Raw genomic sequence first — 22,927 nt, 5'->3', positions numbered from 1 at the left:
TCTCCCTTCTTTATAAAATTTCATCCTCTAAATTTGTTAATCCATCATTTTTCACAATTTAAAAGTTAATCAACCACATTTATACAATTCAATGTATTCTAATATATATGACATCGAATCACCTAAAAAAAATCAAGCAAAACTATCACTTATTCAAACGTAAATATATATTGCCTGCGCCTTTAGCATTATCCCCCTTAGCCGTACCAAGCATATAAACACGCACCGGGCCGCCACCGCCATGAGGCAATGGGTTGTTCCTTCTATTTTAATTAGGAGCGGGTGCATTCACCGGTGGAGCATGACAATCACGAGTTATGTGGCTAGATTTTCTACAACTATAGCACACGGTATTCCCACCCCAACATTCCCCCCAATGCCTCCAATTACATCTGGCACAAAGGGGGTGAAATGCATTCTCCTGGTAATCTCGATCAGCCTATCCGACCTCTGACCCCTAGCATCACGATCTCCCATCCAGGAATCATGTCGGACATCGGTATGTGAGCTGGAAGATATGGATCTCTTCTTTTATTTCGCCTTTGCCTCATACTCCTGCATACTGACCTCAACTGCCATGGACCTGTCCACTAGCTTAGAGAAACTCTGAGTCATCAATGCCACCACCTAAGCGCGTATCCCCAACCTCAATCTTTTCTCAAACATCTGAGATTTTAGCGGCTCATCCGGAACCATGTGTGGAGTGAAACGTGATAACTCCACAAACTTGGCCGCATATTGTTGCACCATCATGTACCTCTGGGTCAAATGTAGAAACTCCTCTACTTTCGTCTCTCGGGTGGCAACCGGAAAGTATCTACTGAAGAAGACCTCCCTGAAATGGCTCCATGTAATAGATGTATACACTGGATGCTGCTCCTTTACTAGTTTTTCCGACCTCCACCGCCTCTTTGCCTCCCCAACCAGTTTAAAGGTGGGATATTGTACCTTTTGCTCCTTAGTGCAGTGTAGAACAGTCAGGAGTTCCTCCATCTCCTGAATCCAGTCCTCAACTACGATCAGATTTGTCCCTCCTTCAAAAGTCGATGGACTTTTTTGGTCGAACTGCTGAAATGTGCAGCTCCCAACTACTAATGGCTGACCCTGCTCTCTCCGAGCTTCCTTCCTAGCATGACGTGTTATGCTACGCAGCACCGCCAAAACATTAACGTCATCCTTACTGGAGGTATCCACGTGTATATCTCCTACAGTATCAACGTCCTTCCCCCTTGGATTCATACTGAAGACAAAATAAAAATAAGCCTATAATCCCGCATTTATCATATCTGAACAAGTTTAACACGAAAAGTTACTATAACATATTAGTTCTAATTCACAATTCATTCATATAGTCTCACTACAAAATCATAACACCAACACCACTATGTGCTCAACCGACCTATCGTTCCAACTTACGTGCTCAAATTCCAGTCTCTCAACTTAGAAATGAAACCATTAATGGTTTTACTGTAATTTTCTAGAAATCATCACCCCTGGAAAAATACAGAAGACCATCAAAGGATTACCGCCTCCAAGTTTCCAAACCACTATTCCTCCTAACCTACCTACTTTTATCCTTATCCTAACTTGAACCTATGCTCTAGTATTAATCATCCTTAAAGTTTGCAAGACCGTTAGGCTTTGATACTAACTGTAATGCCCCGAACCCTCCAAGTGGGGCTCGAAGGTTATGTGTTTCAGTCACCTGTTTTTTATACTAAACACCACAATCATGCAACGGAAATAAGATAAACAACCTCTAATTAAATACCAGAGTCTATCTATCTATCTATCTATCTATCTATATATATATATCCCATAAACAACTACCACCATTTGTTTATATTATATACGAGTATTTCAAAACATGAACTAAACATAAGCTATTTTTACAAACTCCCCAAAATTACCAAAACGCTACCCTATCGGTGCCCTGAGCTCGATCTCCTGATGAACCTAAAAATATGATCATCCACTAAGGTGAGACGCATCTTTGTAAGGAAGAACAAATCATAGCAGTGTGTGGCAGAGAGTTTAAATAATACAAAACATAAATTCATTTGTATTTCACTGTCAACAGCAGCTGAGAAAATGCATCATTAACAACAAAACCATCATCTAATATCATACTCGCATGCATAAATACTTTAAATGATAATAATACCTGAGAATATGGAAAATTACCCGCCCATACAAGCATCTTCCCTATGCTCGAATACTAAATTAGGGCACTCACCTTACTCAGTAAGCCCTCAGGCTATGTATATAGGCCAAGTCTCCAAGAATAGGGAACGTTACCCGCCCATACAAGTAGCTTCCCTCTGCTCTAGTACCAAACATAAAATACCAAGGCACTCGCCTTTCTCAGCAAGCTCTTAGTAGAAAGTTTTTCCTTGCCATAAATATACATATAATTAAATTAATATATCATTCATCTTATCAGTTCACATTCCACATAGAAGAACCTCGACCACACAGGACTCTCATTTATACAAAAAAAAAAAGAAGCACAGTCCATAAAGGACTGGTCCACATAGAACTAACATCTTCACATAAATACATGGTCCACATAGAACTGGTCCACACAGGACTGGTCCGCACAGGACTAAAATCTTCACAAAAATACATGGTCCACACAGGACTAGTCCATACAGGACTAGTCCATACAGGGCTAACATCTTCACAAAAATACATGGTCCACATAGGACTGGTCCACACACGACTAACATCTTCATAAAAATATAGTCCACACAGGCACCACTAACCACCAATACCAATCCCCATGACCTACTCGTAGTATATCAGTAGAACGACCTCCTCAAGCCTACCAATGCTTTACCCCAATATGTATTGACAATATACGAACTCCTTAGGCCTCCCAATGTATACTGTGATTATATCTAGGCAATATAACGAACTCCTCAGGCCTGCCAATGTTATATTGTGATACACATGAATAACCACACAAAATGACCCATATCCATACATTACATTATTGGTCATGTAGTAATCTCAAGCAACCAGTATTCACAAACAATCATTATTCACCAATAAACTGTACTTACAGCTAACCAATGTTCACAATCCAACAGTATATTTCATTAATCTGTACTCATATCAGCCAATTAAATTGGAAAAGTTGTATTCCTGCCATTGAATTTATTTTCCATATATACATTATTTATCAAAAGTCAATATTTCCAAAATGCCCAATTGTTCAAATAAATCATACCTAAATATATATATATATATATATATATATATATATATATATTAATTCCCCTTACCTATTTCTTAAATTTTGCCCACGGAAACCCCGAAACGTCGCCTGTGGCACTCATCCGAATCCTAATTCAAAAACCCGAGTTTATCAACCCAAACTTTAAAAAAAAAATGTTATTTTATCATTCCCTAGGCCCTATATATTCCATTTTAAGATTAAGTCTTAAAAATACCCTACTTACCTTAATTTTAGGATGGTGCCTTGAAACCTCAAACTAAAAATCTGCTCTGCGTAAGATGCAAAGAATCTTCCCAAGAATCTCGTGGTAGTTCCTGATCATTGAAAAGAGGCTTAAAGGAGCCGGAATTGTCGGTGGAAGGTTGGAGGGTTGTGGGTTTGCATGAGAGAGAGAAAAGAGGTTTTTGTTTTGATTTTCAAATGGTTCTTGATTGTTTATAGTTTCAGGTCTACTGAAAAAAACCATCGCCGGTTTTCTTGGTCTCTTAGAAAACTGTCGTCCATTTTCTCTTTAATTGGCTAGAATTTACCGTTTACCTTTTACTGACCCACGGTAAAGACCCCAAATCATCGCCGATTTTCTTCCTTTCTAGAAAACCATCGCTAATTTTCTCTTTCCCCAGCCAAAAATCCATTTTTCCAATTATTTTTATTATTTCATTTTCTTGGGTCTCTACAATATCAGTAGATCCGAGGAAATATAAGCAGTTCTGAATTGGGTGAGATCGGGGAATGTTCAGGAGGTCATAAGTTTCCTAGATCTGGCAGGGTACTTCCAATGTTTTGTGGATGGATTCTCTAGATTATCAGGTCCACTGACACGGCTTATGAGGAAAAATGTGAGGTTTGAATTAACTAATGAGTATGAGCAGAGCTTCTAGGAGTTGAAGCAGCGACTAGTCACTGCATCAGTATTATCTATTCCATTAGGAGAGGATGATTTGTCATATATAGTGATGCGTCTCAGAAGGGACTCAAGTGTGTGTCGATGCAGCATGGGAGGGTTATTGCTTGTGTGCATGATTTGGAATTAGCTGCAGTAGTGTATGCTCTAAAGATCTGGAGACATTACCTATATGGTGGGAAGTGTGAGATCTTCATTGACCGTAAAACTCTTAAATATTTCTTCACCCAAAAAGAATTGAATATGAGGCAGAGTAGATGGTTAGAACTCATTAAAGACTATGATTATATTATTAATTACCACCCAGGGAAAGCAAACGTGGTGGCTGACGCTCTAAGTTGGAAATTAGTGGTTGTAGCATTGTCAGCAGTGGCGATCCAACATCCGATTTAGATGGAGTTGGAGAGGCTCAGTGTGGAGCTAGTAGAGGGTGATCACTAGACATTCATCGCCAACTTGGTATTACAACCTACCCTGCAGGAAAATATTAAAGTTGCTTAGAGAAATGACATAGGATTAGTAGAGTTGATAGATAAAGTGCAGGATGGACAGGAGGAGGAGTTCAGTATTTCGGATGATGGAGCTCTGAGGTTTCGTACCAGACTGTGCGTACCTACAGATGCTGATATTAGGAGAGCTATTTTAAAGGGGGCACACAGATCCCTATACACAGTGCATCCTGGAGGCACTAAAATGTATTGGGACCTTCGAGAATCCTTCTAGTGGAGTGGCATAAAGAGGAAGATAGCTGAGTTTGTGGAGCAGTGTTTGACGTGCTAGCAGGTAAAGGCTAAACACTAGAGATCGGAGGGACAGTTGCAGCCACTCTACATCCCTGAGTTGAAGTGAGATCATATATCCATGGACTTCATCACAAGGCTACCGCCAGCGTTGCATAGGAAGAACGTTATATGGGTGGTCAAGGATCTATTGATAAAGACCGCTCATTTTCTCCCTATTAAAGTTAACTACTCTATGAACAGACTGGCAGAGTTATACATATAAGAGATAGTTCGATCCCATGGTGTGCTAGTATCTATAGTTTCATACCAAGACCCACGATTTACATCACAATTTTGGAGGAGTTTGTAGGAAGCGCGGGGGTCTCAGTTATCATTCAGCACAACATTTTATCCTCAGATTGATGGGCAGATGACGATGACGATCCAGATACTTAAGGATATACTATGAGCATGTGTGCTAGATTTCAGGGGTAGTTGGACCTAGTATTTTCCGCTGGTAGAGTTCGCATATAATAACAACTACTAGGCCAGCATCAGAATGACACCTTACGAGACATTATATGGTAGGAGGTGCCGTTCTCCACTATACTAGGATGAAATGAGTGAGAGGCGAGTACTAGGGCTAGAATTAGTGCAACAGGTGTATGATAAAGTCTGACTTATTAAAGATAAAATCAGTGCAGCTCAGAGTCGGCAGAAAAGCAATGCAGATACTCGCCACGAGAAGTTGGAGTTTGATGTAGAAGATCAGGTATTTTTAAAGGTAGCACCGCTGAGAGGAGCTATGAGGTTTGGGAAAAAGGGTAAGCTGAGCCCTAGGTTTATTGGCCAATTCGGGATACTTGAGAGAGTGGGTCCAGTCGCCTACAGGTTAGCTTTACCACCAGCTCTATCCAGGATTCATGACGTATTTCATGTTTCCATGTTGAGGAAATATGTCCCAGATTCCTCCCACGTGATCAGCTATGGGGAGATAGAGCTTAAAGATACCTTAACATATGAGGAAACACTAGTGCAGATTCTAGATAGAAAAGAACATGAGTTGCGCACCAAGAAAATTCCACTAGTAAAAGTATTATGGAGGAATCATGTGGTAGAGGAAGCCTCATGGGAGTTAAAGGAGGAAATACAACAGAAACACCCACATCTGCTCAGTAGGGATCGGTATTAAACAGGGAAGAAGCAGTAATAGTTTAGATAAAGTAAGTTTTATTTTGATATCATTTATCTAGTACAGGGTAATTGATGTATAAGTTGTATACTAAGCTATACGATAGGTAGTGTTATGGTTTTTGGAGAATTTTATTTTATGAATATATCTGTAATCTCCAGAACCCTAATTGTAACCATGGTATTCCTCTACCATAAGTGAGAGTAATTAATAAAATAAGTAGTAAGTTTTCCTTAGAGGATGGAGCATAACATAGATAGCAAATTTCATGGACGAAATTTTATAAGGAGGGGAGAATGTAGAGACCCGAAAATTATAATAATTAAATAATAGAGAGAAAGAAAAATTAAAAAGGGACAAAGCATGGTTCTTTAACGAATGCCCTGGTTTCGTTGACGAACTCCAATGTAGTGTCTCTGGATGAGTTTCAGTGTCTCGTCGACAAAAAGATACCGAGAAGGGGTAATTCAGACCCATTGGTTCATCGATGAGCTCTTCACCTTCATCGACAAACTCCCTTCTTCAGCTCCTTGATGAGGCCACATGTCTTATCGACGAAGCCACGTGGCCAGCCGCCTATAAATATGGGAAAATCAGATTTTTGGCTAGAATTTAGTTATGTTTCCTCTCTCTCTCTCTCTCTCTCTCTCTCTCTCTCTATATATATATATATATATATATATTCGGTTCTCCCACCTTCTCTCTAAGATTTCGGCCCATTTTTCCTGATTCGATGATCAAAAGTTACCACGTTGACCCCGGGGAGATTCTCTACAATATAATCGGAGCAGAATTTTGGTTTGAGAAGTTTAGGCACCATCCCAAAATCAGGGTAAGTAGGTTATTTTAGGGTTTTTATGTTTATCAGGCTTTTATGAACCCAAATTTTGTGACAGATTGAAATACACTGTAGCTTGAGTTGATTAAACTAGAGTTTTGTGATTTCAGGGTTTGGTTTTCCAAACACCTTAGGCTTGGGTTGAGGATCCCAGCGGGAGTTCCCTCAAGAACTCAGGTAACATTGATACATAATTAGCAGTTTAGAATTTTATGGATAAAAGATAAATGTGAGCTTGGGGAAAAGACAAAATATAGTTATTATTCTGAGTTTGGATTATTGAAATTGGAAATATATAAATATATATATATATATATATATATATATATATATATATAAATTTCAAGATTTTGTGTGGTACACTGTGGGCGTGAGGATAGAGTTAGAGTTAGGCCTCCCAGTCAGTCAGGTAAGGGAAATATGCTATGCTAGTAATTTTAGATATTATACCAGTAAAATATATATGTTTTGGGATATGAAATTATGTGTTATCAGGGAAAACTCTACATATTATATATTACCTTTATTACCAGAAAATGCAGATTATAGTTCATGGGTTTTTAATTTATTTAATTGTGTGGCATGAGTAAATATTGGTTTAGTACATAATTTACACGACTTCTAAGGTATCATGAATTACAATATATACATATATATATATATATATATATATATATGTGTGTGTGTATATACATAGAAAGATGATTTATAGAATTTACAGAATTATGATATACAACATATATAATAGAAAGTTGTTTTTACAGCATTTACAACATACCACGATATACATATTACAAAACCATAACATTAAGATATTTCAGTTTATTCAGATAATTTTAGTTTATTTAGATCCGCTTTTACAATTTTATGGTTATTACAGTTGAACAGAATCATGGCAAAATAGTAAGATAAATATAAATTAATATTATACAGTATCAGATCCTGATGGATTAGTTCAGATTTCAGAGCACGGTACCGTTGTTATTCAGATCAGAGAGAAACCACATATCTCAGATAGTGTGTGGATTTTATGAGTAGTTAATTGTGTCTTGGGAGAGATTGCAAGCTCCCCAGGAGTCTGGGTTGAGGCGGCCGGTCTGACGATAGAGGTTTCAGTTGACTTATCCTCGTAGGCCAACCAGTGTTAAGTCCCACTCACGAGTCGCACAACCCTGTCATGAGGAGTTAAATCATGACATACAACCATCTATGGAAGTTTTCACAGTTATATACATATATACAGATTTACAGATTAACAAAAATTATATTTATAGTTATTAAAAGTATGATTAAGTAGAATGTTCAGATATTACAATTGTATTTTAAGCCACGTAGGTGTGAGTTATGTTGTATATTATTTTACATGTTATCTCACTTTTAGTTGTTTATCAGTATATTATTCATATAAACTCAGCTACCATACCATGGTAATAGCATATTTCTTCTTACTGAGAGTTCTCTCATCTCGGTAATTTAACATATTTTTGGTGATCCAACTAGACGAGCAAATTAAGCTCGGAGGTAGAGGGAATATTTATACTGCCCTATCAGAAGGGTAAGTATTTTTGGGGAAATGTATTTATCAGTAGTTTTTAGGGGATCTGGTGGAGGATTTTTGGGAAGATGTGTATGTATAAATGTTTTGGGAAAATACTGAATTCTGGTATTATAGTTAAGGTTATGTGATTTTATGTTTTCCGCTGCATAGGTATGATATAGTGGCCTAAATCAGGGGTATCGGAGTATTAAGATGTTATTTACAGAGTAAAAAAAAATATGGAATGAATTTTGGTTCGTTACACAGGGCTTGCACTTCAGTCGCCTAAACATACAAATTTTCTATTTTTCAGGTTATTTTTAACACTTGGCTCTCTTGCTTTGTTACTTTATAAAAACATTTTCCACAGTTTTTAAAACAAGGTTTCTAAGTCCAAGACAAACCCCAATGAGCTTCAAAATATTTCCACATGATATTCAATATGAAGTACTTACATAATTCATCCTAAAGCCTTAAACACTTTAAGCTTTGAAGTCTTCATATGAGTTTTTGCTTTGAGTCCTCTGAGGCTTTGAGCTTGTGTCAACTTTAGGTTTCTAATGCTTTGAATTAGTTTGGTCCACTTGAGCTTCCTTTGGATCACTTTGAAGATAAATGTGACTTTATGGTCCTTGGTGAGCTTGAACTTGCAATTTTTTTGATCTTTTGAACTTTGTCAATTAAGCATTCCTGAAACATCATCACTTAATAACACATGTTAAATCAACCTTCATTTGTTATCATAAAAACGAGATTCGAAAGCCGTATTAGGCCAACAATCTCTCCCTTTTTGATGATGAAAAATAAGGTGCTAAGATTGGAGATCCTTTGAAAAGGCTCCCCTTTACAATAAGCATGCTTTTAAAACAAATGCTGATTTCAAGTACGGGTAAGTTCAAAACTAGTTTACATTCAAAAATTCACAATCAAAAGTACTCATGTCATCATATATGCTTCTATTAAGTTCATGTTCATTTTAGCTTTTACTCCCCCTTACTTTATGCCAAGATTTATATATTTTACATATTTGCTATATGCTCATTTTTGCTGCATGATTTTTCATGATGGCATTATATTCCATTGTATGCTCATGTTTGATCATGTTTACTCAAAATTTCTCCCCCTTTGACATGATTCAAAAAGAATTGAGAGGCATAGGAAAAAAAAGAGTTATAGCACATGAAGAGCATAGTCATTTTACACAAAAGCATAAGGAGTGGAATTACAAGCCAAATTAAAAAAAAAAAACACAAACAAGGCAACATAAAACATAACTAATACATAGAGAGTGCTTAATACATCACAAAATGACAAACTAAATCAGTTATCAGCATCATCATCTTCCTCTTCAGCTTCTTCTTCACCTCCTTCCTCTTCATCACCTTCCTCACTGCCTTCCTTTGATTTTTCATCATCACTCTGAGGAGCAGAACTAATGTCCATAGGATCAACATCGCAGGATGAGCTAGCCTAATACTTCTCAATATGAGTGAGGCACTGATCAAGTGAGGAACATGTAGTGTGAAGTGAAGATACATCCTCTCGAAGGGATTGAAGTCTCGATCTCATGTCTCTGCTGAAGGTGGAGAATTCATGATGAAAGGGAATGAACCAAGAAGGCGTTTCAGCAGGAGGTCCTTGGTCTTGAGTTGGAGGAGGAGGAGGAGGTACAACTACTGGTGCTCTTTGAGGTCTTCCTCCTTTCAAGAACCAAACCTGATCATGCTTTTCATAACCCATATGCTTGAGGGCTGTTGAGGTGAAGATATCATATCGGGTATGTTTTATGAATAAGTCAGAAGGTGTGGTGATATCAAGCTGAGCAAAAATTAGGTTCAACACACCTTCGTAAGGAAGAGTGACACGAGTGGCTTCCAACTTGGCCCACATCCATTTTAAAATGAGGCAAGAAAGATCAAGCTTCTTTCCTTTTAGTAAACACCATAAAATGAAGCAGTCGACGTAGGAAAGATGATCATAAGAGCCGGCCTTAGGTAGGATGTTATTGGAGATGGTTTTATGGAGTATTTGGGCCTTGAGGTTCAATTGCTTTTACATAGGTGGATGGCCAAAGTATACGGGTTCATTTACCATAATTAGAGGCAAAAACTCTTTGGGTGTGAAGCCTTGCTCTAGAATCCAAGATTGAGCAAAGGTGGGACATTCAAATTCACCTAGAGTGATGTGCAAAATGGGAGCTAGTATTTGAGGATTCAAAACTATTTTCTTGCCTCTAACTTCAGTAGTGAGAACACTTCCTCTAGAAATCATGTTGGCATAAAATTTTTTTACAAGATTTAGGTACATTCCTTTGGCTTGAAAAACAACAAAATTTTTCCAATTGATGTTCTGAGACATAGGTAGTATTTCAGGGAATTCAGAATAACAAAAGGTGGTGTTGATCAACTTACTAAAGATTGGGTCCATAGTATGGAGAGTAGAACGATATCAGAGCTTAGATTGGGGAGTGACTAACCATTGCTTGATGTTGTTATCATCCCTTTCGGAAGAAGAGCCTCAGTTTGCTGTGGTCTTAGTGTGAGGCATTGCTTTATTCTTGGATAATGGAGCCCTAGAATCCGAGAGAAAGAGTATAGGAGAAGGAGATTAGGGCTGTGATTCAAGGGATTTTGAGTGAGGGAGCAAGGAAGAAGGTTGGAGCTTCGAGTGAGTGATGGAGCATGAATCAGTAGCTTGAAGTTAAGGTTTTTGCGTGTTAAATATATAAATCCTGTGACTTTAGGCGTCTGAAGATTAAGATCAGTCGCCTGAAGATTTATAGAATTGGAATCTTAATAGGCAGTAGCACCTCGGTCGCCTGAGGTCTGTTGGCTTAGGTGCCTGAGCCTCCAGTCTACAGTGCTCAGTCACTTGAAGTCCCTAATTTCTTAGTTTTCTCATTTTTCTCAATATGAAACCTACCTAAATCACTTCCCTACTATGTAATAACCCAAGTTCTCTTCTAATGGATAAAAATCTTTCTTCGGAGAGAGGTTTTGTAAAGATATCCGCCCATTGGTCATTTGTGTTTATAAATTCAAGTATAATGTTTTCTTTTTGAACATGATCTCTTAGAAAGTGGTGTCTTATGTCAATGTGTTTTGTTCTTGAGTGTGAAATAGGTTTTTTAGAAATGTTTATAGCATTTGTGTTATCACACTTAATTGGAATGGTGGAATATTCTAAATTATAGTCTTTAATTGTTGTTTCATGTATAAGGTTTGTGCAGAACAACTCCCAGCTACTACATACTCAGCTTCAGCTATGGATAAGGATGTAGAGTTTTGTTTCTTAGAAAACCAAGGCACTAGAGATCATTCTAGAAAATGACAAGTCCCACTTGTACTTTTTCTATCTATCTTACACCCTGCATAATCGCTAGCCGAATAGCTAATCATTTCAAATCTAATGTCCTTAGGATACCAAAGACCTAAATCAATTGTACCTATCAAGTACCTTAGGATTCTTTTAATGACTATTTGGTGTGATTCTTTAGGTGCTGATTGGAAATGTGCGCACATGAAAATACTAAACATTATATCGGGCCTACTAGCTGTCCAGTATAGCAAACTTCCTATCATGCCTCTATAGTATTTCATATCTACCGATTTCCATTTTTCATCTTTATCGAGGCTTATGGAAGTGCTCATAGGGGTACCTATGGGTTTACTACTTCCCATATCGAATTTCTTAAGCGTATCTTTTATATATTTTGATTGACTTATAAAAGTTCCATTCTTTGCTTGTTTAATTTGTAATCCTAGGAAGTAGTTCAACTCTCCCATCATGCTCATTTCAAATTCTTCCTGCATACATTTAGAAAATTCTTTACATAGATTATCATTTGTTGCACCAAAAATAATATCATCTACATAAATTTTGATTATGAGCATGTCATCTTTCTTAGATTTGATAAACAAAGTACTATCAATCTTACCTCCAGAAAACCCTTTATCTAGTAGGAATCCACTAAGTCTTTCATACCAAGCCCTAGGGGCTTGTTTCAAACCATATAAGGCCTTAGTTAGTTTGTACACATATTCAGGTTTTTGTATATCTTCAAAGCTCGGTGGTTGTTCTACATGTACCTCTTCATTAATATAACCATTTAAAAATGCACTATTTACATCCATTTGATACAATTTAAATTCCTTATGAGATGCATAAGATAAGAGCATCCTAATTCCATTCTAGCTACGGGAGCAAATCTTTCATCATAATCTATTCCTTATTCTTGGTTGTATCCTTTAGCTACAAGTTTAGCTTTATTTCTTACCACTATTCCATTCCCATCCTTTTTATTTCTAAATGCCCATTTAGTTCCTATGATTATCTGGTTTGGGAACTAATTTCCATACTTCACTTCTTTCAAATTGATTTAACTCTTCTTGCATGACAATTATCCATGAGTCATCATTTAAGGCTTCTTCAACATTATTTGGTTCATCTTAAGATAAGAAAGCATAGTGACTGCATAGATTTTTCAAAGAGGATCTTGTAGTTATACCTCTTGATGGTTCTCCAATTATTTGATCTTTTGGATGATTTCTTACATATTTCCATTCTTTTGGTAATTTAGTATTTTCAACAGCATTTGATTTTTCTTCATTTTCTTCTTTTACTTCTTCTATGACTAAGTCTTCTGGTTTTTAAGTAGTTTTAACTTCTTCGAATTTTATTGGTTTATTAAATGGACTTTTTTCATCGAATGTTACATGAATTGATTCCAAGATTGTAAAAGTTCTTTTATTGTATATTCTATAGACTTTGCTTTTTAATAATTACCCTAAGAATATCCCTTTATCAACTTTTGCATCAAATTTGCCTAAATCATCTTTATCATTTAATACATAGCATTTACATCCAAAGACATGGAAATAAGAGATGTTAGGCCTTCTACCTTTCCAAAGTTCATAGGGAGTTTTATTCAAATTTTTTCTTATAGAAACTCTATTTATTACACAACATGCAGTGTTTACAACTTCAACCCAAAAGTATTTTGGTAGATTATGTTCATTTAACATTATTCTTGCCATTTCTTAAAGTGTTCTATTCTTTCTTCCAACAACTCCATTTTGTTGTGGAGTTCTAGGTGCTGAAAAATTATAATTAATTTCATGTTTATTGCAAAATTTATCAACATCTTTGTTGTTGAATTCTCTTCCTTGATCACTTCTTATGTTTGAAACATTATATCCTTTTTCATTTTGAAGTTTCTTGCATAAATTTATCAACATATTACAAGCTTCATTTTTGGAGGCTAAAAACAATACCCAAGTAAACCTAGAATAGTCATCAATTATTACAAAGGCATATTGCTTACCTCCTATGCTTTGAGTTCTAGTAGGACCAAAGAAATCCAAATATATAAGTTCTAAGGGTCTACTAGTTGATATATATTTCTTCTTTTTAAAACTTGTTTTGATTTGTTTTCCAAGTTGACAAACATCACAAATTTTATCTTTTATGAAATTTGTATTTAGTAAACCTTTAACATAGTTCTTTCTGGATAGATTTGATAATAGGTCCATGCTTGCATGTCCTAGCCTTCTATGCCAAAGCCAACTGGCTTCACTTATGGCAGTTAAGCACGTTACATCTTGAGATACTAAGTTTTCAAGGTTTATACAATATACATTATTTACTTTATAGGCTACGAATAAAATTTCATGTTTTCTAGGATTTTGAACTACACACTTATCTTGTTTAAAGATTATGTCAAGACCTTTGTCACTAAGTTGACTTATACTTAAAAGATTATGCTTTAGTCCATCAACTAACAAAACATCATCAATAGTAAGTGAGGGTCCTTTACCAATTTTACCTATACTGATGATTTAACCTTTGGCGTTGTCATCGAAGGTCACATAGCCTCCATCTTTTTGAACTAGGGATGTGAACTTTGTTCTATCTCCCGTCATATGTCTTAAACACCCGTTGTCCAAGTACCATTTTTCCTTTGATGGAGTAGTCCTAAAGCATACCTACAAGGAAGGATTCATAGTGTTACTTTTGGAATCCAAACCTTCTTAATTCTTTTTAAGTCATTCCTTGAAACGACCTGAAATTTCATACCATTTTTTTTTAAATATATATATATATTGTAAATTATCTTACTCTGATACCCCTGTAATGACTACTGGAAAATACCTATGTAGTGGAAAACACAAAACTGTACAATCATATACACAATACCAGAATTCAGTATCTCCCCAAAATATATATACATAATTACACATCATCCCAGTATCTTCTACCCAAAAACTCTTGAATGCTACTTAAAAATACTACACCCTAGTAATACTTACCCTACAGACAGGGTAGTGTAGACGACCTCTCTACCTGCGTTCCTGAGCTGCTCGTCTAGTTGGATCACCTGAAAAATGTTAAATCACTAGGGTGAGACAACTCTTAGTAAAAAGAAATATGCTATTACTATTGTGTGGCAACTGAGTTTACATAAATAATTTATTGATAAATAGTTGAACTAAGATATCATATAAAATATAATACTATGTAACTCACACCTATGCGGCTTAAAATACATCTGTAATATCTAAGTTTTCTATTTAATCATACTGCTAGTATTATAATATATCTACTGTGATATTGTAAATCCTTATATATAAAAATAACTGTGAAAACTACCCTAGAAATCTGTATGTCATGATTTAACCCCTTATGACAGGGTTGTGTGGCTCGTAGGCGGGACTTAACTCTGGTTTGCCCACCAGGATAAGTCAATTGATACTCTATCAATTCTCAGTCTAACTATACTACAATCCCTCCAAAGGCTCAGTATTGACATCTACCTCGTCAAATCGGCCACCTCTACCCAGAATATTGGGGAGCCTGCAATCCCTTTAGGAATAATTAACGAAAATTCACACACTATCTAAGATATGTGGTTGCACTCTGATTTGAAATAGCTATGGTACCGTGCTCTGCTAACTGAATCTGACTGAAATAATTAATCTGACTGAAATATTTCATCAGGGTCTGATACTATATAATACTAATATATAATTATCTTACTATTTCATTATGATTCCAAAATAATCATAACACTGTAAATCTAATCTGTAAATACTGTAATATCTGACCGAAATAACTGTATATCTGATCTATATTATCTGACTAAAGAAACTGTAATGCCTGAGTGTCATGATTTTGTAATTCTGGAAATCATTGTATTCTATAAATATTGTAAAATATCTGTCTGTAAAATATCTATCCGTAAAATGTTTATCTATAAATTATCTGCCTATATAATATCTATCTGTAAAATATCTGCTTGTATAATATTTGTTTGTATATACACTGTAATTTATAATTCTACAAAATCTGATAAAACATATTTCTGTACCAAAAATACTGTAAATCATGGTATTCTAAAAAACTGTATAAACTCTGTACTGAGCAAATATCTACTCAGGCCACACAATTAATAAAAACTCATGTTCTAAAATCTGTAAAACTGTATAATTTATACCCTATATCTTAATAAAAAAATATTATAATTTACTGATAAAATTTCTATATTTACTAGCATAGCATATTTCCCTTACCTGGCTAACTAAGCTTGTTTGCTAACTTGCTAACTTACACCCACTGAAATTATACACACACACACACACACACAAAGAATAGTTTCATACTCACATTTTTTGAATTATAAACTACTTATTATTTACTTGGGTCCCTGAGAAAAAACACCCACTGAAAACCTAACCTGCCTACCGTGTATATACTAATCCTAAATTATACAAAATTCCAATTTCTCAATTTAACCTAAAAAATACATTAACATATAAACTTATACCTTTAATAATTAAATAATTAACCCAAAACACTCAAATAACACCCTTACCTTAGTTTTGGGATGGTGCCCCAAAACCCCCAAACTGAAATTCTACTCCGCCTACGTTGTAGAGAATCTTCCTAGGAACCCTATGGTGGTTCCTGATCGTTGAAACGAGGCTTAACAGAGTGGAATTCGTAGAGAGAAAGGGAGGGGTTTCGTGTTTTGTAAAAGAGAGAAGGAGAAGAAAAAATTATTTCCTTCAAAAGAGCTATCAGTTCTTTATAGCTTTCAGCACTGGCTAGAAAACCGTTGCCTATTTTCTATGCTTCTCAGAAAATTGCCACCGGTTTTCTACCAATTGACTCAAAAATTTACTGTTTTACCTTTACCCTGCCGTGGTAACTTCCCAAAACCGTCGCCGGTTTTTTGGCTTCTTCAGAATCCGTATCCAGTTTTCTCCTACCTTAGCCAAAAAAATCCCTTTTTCCATTTTCTTATATTATTATAATTTTTGGGTCACTACATTCCTAGTTTTAGTGTTTATTTTCCATTCATTCTTGATTTTGACATATTTATTTTTAAGTGGACAATTGAATTTTATGTGTCCCTTATTTCTACACAAATAGCAAGTAGTGTTTTCATGTATATTTGTAGAAGATGTGCTTGCATAGTATTTAGCTTCTTTTACAAAATATCCCATAAATAAATTTTTCTTCTTTTTGTTTTCTATTCCATTGTTGACTATTCCTTCTTTATTACTTATCATCCTTTGTTGACCAACCATCTTTTCAAAATTTTCTTTTTCTCTAGTAAAATTATAAATGATTTTATCTTTATCTTCAATTTTGCTTTTAAGATCACTTATTTCTAGATTTTTCTTGCTTTCATCATTTACTTGTAGTTTTACTAATTCTTGAGACATATTGTTAATTTTATTCATTAGATTATCAATATTAGAATCCTTTTCTTTTTTCAACCGATTTAGAACATTCTAGTTGTTTCTTAAGATTTTCATTTTGTTCTTTTTAAGGCTATGTTTCTCTTAGATACTTTGATGAACCTATTGCGTTAGTTGAATAGTTCATATTGGATTTCTTTGAAAGAAGGCATACTTCACATGAATTATTACTAGATTCTCCACTATATTCTTCTGATAAACTATAATAAGAATTTACCTCAGCATTGTGTGCCATAAAGCACATGTTTGCAACTTTTTGTTTACTTGAGTCATCCTCCAATTCGTTTGAGGTTGTGTCATCCCATGTAACTTTCATTGCCTTCCTTTTCCTCTTTTTGTCCTTCTTCAACTTTGGACAATCGGGTTTAATGTGTCCAACCTTCTTACAATTATAAGATGTCGGTGGATCGGTCTTAGTTTGCTTTGAGTTTGTTTATTCTTTGTTTGTTTTTGATTCTTTAAACTTTCGAAGGAATTTTCTATTCTTCCTGAAAAATTTTCCAAGTCTTTTAGTGATAAAGGCTAATTCTTCATCATCTAATTCATTGTCTTCATCCTCATCACTAGAGCTTTGTTTACTAGCCTTAAGGGCTATTGATTTTTTGTTTTTATTATTGTTCTTTGAATTTCTTTCATTCATTGCCATTTCATATGTGAGTAGAGGACGTATTGATTCATCTAGGGAGGTGCTTTTCAAGTTTCTTCCTTCCGTAATGGCAATGGCCTTAGGTTCCCAAATTAGTGGTAGTCCTCGAAGGATTTTTCGGATCATTTCATAAGTTGAGTAATTTTTCCCTAAGGCATTGAGGGAGTTTATTATGTGAGTGAACCTAGTGTACACACTAGCGATGGTTTCATCCGGGTTCATCTTAAAGGCCTCATACTCGCTTGTGAGCATGTCGATTCTACTATCTCTAACATCTATAGTTCCTTCATAGGTTACTTCTAACTTGTCCCAAATTTCTTTGGCTGACTTACATTCCATGACCCTATTAAATTCATTAACATCTAAAGCACAATATAGTGCATTCATGGCACTAGAGTTTACTTGCTTCATTTTATAATCATTGTCGGTCAAGTTTTTTTCTTATTTAGGAACTTCTTTGTCATCTACTAGTTTAGTAGGAATGTAGTCATCATGTGCAAAAACCTTCCATGCTTTCCAATCCATGGTTTGAATATATATCCTCATTCTTTGTTTCCAAAATGTGTAATTTAAACCATAAAAGATAGGTAGTAGATGATTGGCCTTCAGCAAAAGGGGAAACACCTAGGTGTGCCATTTAGACTTTTATATAGCTTTTAATTAGGATTTGCTATAACTACGCTCAGATATCAATTGAAAGTCAAGGTGTTATCCCAAGAAGGGGGTGAATTGGGTTTATAAAAATTCTTTTAAGTGTTATTACAAATTTTCAACCTTTTGTCAACTTAAAAAAACACACAAGAATGACTTAATTTTAAATCAACCACAATCCAAATACCAATCACAAACCAAACAATGATCAATTAACCAATCACAATACTTAACCAAATTGTGAAAGCTTGCAGCACTTTCTTATTTCAGCGTTTTGTCAAATTTCAGTTTGTAGCCCTGTATAGATGAATTTTTAAACACTTCTTTTAATCAAGATTTCCGCAAGCAGTTAATCAACGTACTCCCCTTAAGGTATTCGCAAAAGATTAACCAAACGTACTTTCTTAAATTAAAAGGTCTTCTCAATCTCAAATTTTTAGCAAACCTGCAATTTAAAACACAATTTGTATATGTTGAAATTTAAATAGAAAAGGGTAGAGAGAGTGAGACCGAGATTTTTTATGAGGCTCGGCTTATCCCCAGCCTACGTCCTCGCCTTAGGCAAGACCACATAAGGATTCCACTAACTCGTTCCTCTGTGAGCAGAACAAATCGATTAAAATCCTCCTTTAGGGTGGAGCCGTCAAGAAATAAGAAACAAGAAATAATTTCTTTTGTACAAAGAATGCTCTCAGATAGAGCTGGTTGTACAATTGAAATCACTATATACTTCAATAACAAATATCAAAAGAAATAGAATTGAAGCTCAAGAACAATATCACCATAATACTTCTCTAGATGGAAATTAGTATTTCAGATTGTAGAGCTCAGAGAAGAATGATCAGCACTTCAGAATTTTAGTAATTCTCAGTTTGCAAGAGTGAGCAAGAGAGAGCTTTGAGAGAACTAGAGAGTTTGCGAGAACTAGAGAATCCCCTTACCTTTCCTGAATACCAAAATACGAACTCTACAGCTCCAAAACTATGAACCAAGACACCAAAACCTAAACATCCAAGAACTATACTTCACTATAATTCTTACTGCTACATATAAACCGAAACGAAACTAAAATCGGACCCTTACCTCGGTTTTAGATCAAAACCCAAAAATCCCCAAAACGAAGATTTGGTCCACCATTCTCGAAGAGATTCCTCCCCTGATCCACACAGTAACGTCGGATCGTCGAATCAGGCGATGAACAACGAAGAATCGAAGAGATAGAAAGGGATCCCGCTGGTTCTAGAGAGAGAGAGAGAGAGAGAGAGAGAGAGAGAGAGAGAGAGAGAGAGAGAATTTTAGCTTACTTAGCCATGAAGTAATGAAATAGGATATTTATAGCCCCTTTGATCCGACCAACCTCGTCGACGAGACGGCGCCTTCGTCAATGAACCGGCTCCTTCGGCGACGAACCCTATTCCGATATTTTACAACACGTTCGGTATCTCTTCGTCGAAAAGGCTCTGAATTTCGGTGACGAAGAGTACGAGGGCCTTTGTCGATGAGAACAATGACTTCGTCGACGAAGCCTGCAAAATTTACCTTTTTACCCTTTCACTATTTAGTCAATCTACATATCTCAGGTCGGGTTCTTACAACAACAATTTCAGCAATGCTTCCAATATTCAGATTTATATTTGAGCTTAAATATATGACCTTTAAAAACAAGGAAGGCTTGATTTCTTCAATATGAAACACAATAGAAAAATTCAACCAAGCTTCCAAAACTCAAATATTGATGTTAAATATGTAACATGAAATATGGAACCAATTAATTTGTTAATGAGCTTTGGTATTGATCAATCAATGAACTTCCTTTAATCAAGGTTTCCGCAAACGATTAATCAACGTACTCCCTTTAAGGTTTGTAAAAGATCAATCAATGTACTCCCTTTAATTAAAGTTTCCGCAATCTCAATAACAAATTAATTTCCCACACTTAAATAAACATCCATGCAATTTATATATGTAGAAAATTAAAGAGTAGGGAAGAGAGTGAGACACGACTTTTACGAGGTTCGGTTATACCCGCCTATGTTTTCGCCTTAGGCAAACACACCTAAGGATTCCACTATACCACTCTTTTACAGGTAGGAGCAACCTTACACACTCCTTTGACGGGTAGGAGCAACCTTTTACAATCCCTCCTTCAACTAGGGTGGAGCCCGCTCTCCAAGTGATACCCCATGCTCGGTACGATGATTTAACAATCTTGAACCGTCTACAAAAACAAGAAACAAATTTGGTGTACAAAGACACTTTCTTGAAGAGTAGATTAGTACAGTTGAAAAAAATATACTTCAATTAAATAACAATATAGAAAGATGAAGCTCAAGATAAATATCACCGGGTTCTTAGATTGAAATATTTAGAATTTTTGCGCAAAGATCGGTGAGAAATTTTCAGGAAGACTCAGTAAAAACTTCATCAAGTATGTGAGCAAGAAAGCTTATTGAAGATTGTAAACAACAAGGCTTGATTGCTGATTTTAATTCTTGGTGTATTGAATCCTTTGTCTTGGGGGGTATTTATAGAGTCTAGAAAGTGTATTTCGTATTCCCCAAGTGACTTGAGTGTTTCCTAAGTTTTCAAAACGTTTAGAATTCAAAAACTCAATTCTGGAAACTTCCAGTGAGTTTTAAAATTTTGAATTTTGAAGAGTCTGTCGACTGGGTACGGAGAGTCAATCGGCTGGGTCATTAAAAATACTAAAAATTCAAAGGCAGCAAGGTGTCGGTCGACTGGGTTGACAAGAGTCAGTCGCCTGGATAGGTTTCGTCTACTGTTCAGTCACTTGAACAGATATGGTCAATCGCTTGACAGTTTCAACCACCTTTCACTATTTTAGTCATAACTTTTTCTATACAACTCTAAATTAGACATTCTTGGTATCAACAAAAATTTAAGAAAAAATCCTACAACTTTCATGTTGATCATTTTTGAAGATAAAAGTCAGTTAATAGAGAAAATTGCACATCAATGCGGATATAGAAAAAAAGAACATAATTTGGAAATTCCTATTTTGGTGTTTTTCATTCGAAAAATAATTTTAACCTTTTTGAAATAACTTTTGACCTTATAAAAATATTTTCTAAGTATTTTAAAAGGTATTTAGGTCCAAGAAATTAACCTAAGAGTTTCATGTATCCATATTGAAATCGCTTGAAATACATGAGACTTCTTAAAACTTATACATTCTAAGCAGTCAAGTCTTCATGCTTTTTCATCTCTTGAGTCTATCTTGACTTCCAACTTCAATTCACTTTAAGTTTCATCAAATCATCTTTGAATCCATGCTTTAATAGTATAAGCTTTATGAGATATTCTTTCTTTGTAGTATAAGGTTTCAATAATCTTTGTGTGCACTTGACCTTATATTTACATACTCGAATCCTGAAATATCATCACTAACCAAATATGTTAAGTTCCTATGATTTGTTATCATCAAAACAAGATTTTAAGTCTTGTAAGGCCAATAGGAGTTCTATTTTCCAACCTCAAGTCTATCCCAACTCTATTACCACCTTGTTTTAACCTGCTCTGAATGGGCACATGCACGTATATAAACACGCACATTTACATAATTTATGTAATTACCTTAATACCCAAATCTAAATAAAAATGAAAATGAAATATCAAGGAAAAAATGGGAAATAAACCACATAGAAATCCTAATTCATCTTGGCAAGGTAGATTCAAGGCATCAAATTAATCTTCAAGCCAAATTTTATGAATCAAGTTACTAATCAATATAGTAGTCAAAGCCTTGATGGAGGCCTGGATTTGAATGATTTGAGGATGGGAGGGGGGTAGGGTTGTTAGGCAACAAAGTGGTGGTAATGGTCATAACGTTGCAAATCCACTCCATTTACATCCTCAGTTATACTTTGCTCTCCTACTATGTGTCAATAGTGCTCCTAAGTTCTAGGCTACCAATCTCATTGTTCCTGCATGGCCTAAAGTTGCTATTATAAGAGCAGCAAATGTCTTAGGAAAACTTACAAAAGAAGTACAGATTATTAGTTTGAGGCAATGGGGTATCAAGGCTTGGGAGCATGGAAGGGCGTTTTTTCTTTTTCTCTAGAGAATGCATCATCACTTTGGCTCTATTTCCCACAGACAAGGCTAAATATTGATGTAGACCTAAGCATACAGGCTTTAGGATTGCTTGCCTACATGCAGAACAAGAAACTCTAGGATGGCTGCCCATAGTTTTGGTTAAATACTCTTTTTCCATGTGACCTTATTCTAGGTGTCTCCGTGAATTTTCCCCACATCAAAATGTCTTTTATGACATTAACTTTAATTGCACTGGGAAGTGAAACAAAACCAAATGAATTGTGAATCAAATTTTAGGCCATTAAACTTATGGAAGAGTTGATATTAGCAACATCACTCTGTTGTTAAAAGTATGGTTGATAGCTCTTATCAAAGCTG

At 35.6% G+C, this 22,927-nt stretch overlaps 1 protein-coding gene across 1 annotated transcript; it reads right to left on the bottom strand.

Annotated features, from left to right (window-relative positions):
* Nucleotides 1-627: 627 nt before the first annotated feature.
* On the bottom strand, nt 628-1,239 carry LOC131148282 (uncharacterized). The gene has a single exon (XM_058098002.1). The coding sequence runs from the start codon at nt 1,237-1,239 to the stop codon at nt 628-630; it is 612 nt and encodes a 203-aa protein (XP_057953985.1).
* Nucleotides 1,240-22,927: the final 21,688 nt, after the last annotated feature.

The sequence above is a fragment of the Malania oleifera genome, chromosome 2, assembly GCF_029873635.1.
Source record: "Malania oleifera isolate guangnan ecotype guangnan chromosome 2, ASM2987363v1, whole genome shotgun sequence".
NCBI classification, from domain to species: Eukaryota; Viridiplantae; Streptophyta; class Magnoliopsida; order Santalales; family Ximeniaceae; genus Malania; species Malania oleifera.
The sequence above is the reverse complement of the archived record's forward strand: the minus strand, read 5'-3'. Positions and strand labels throughout refer to the sequence as shown.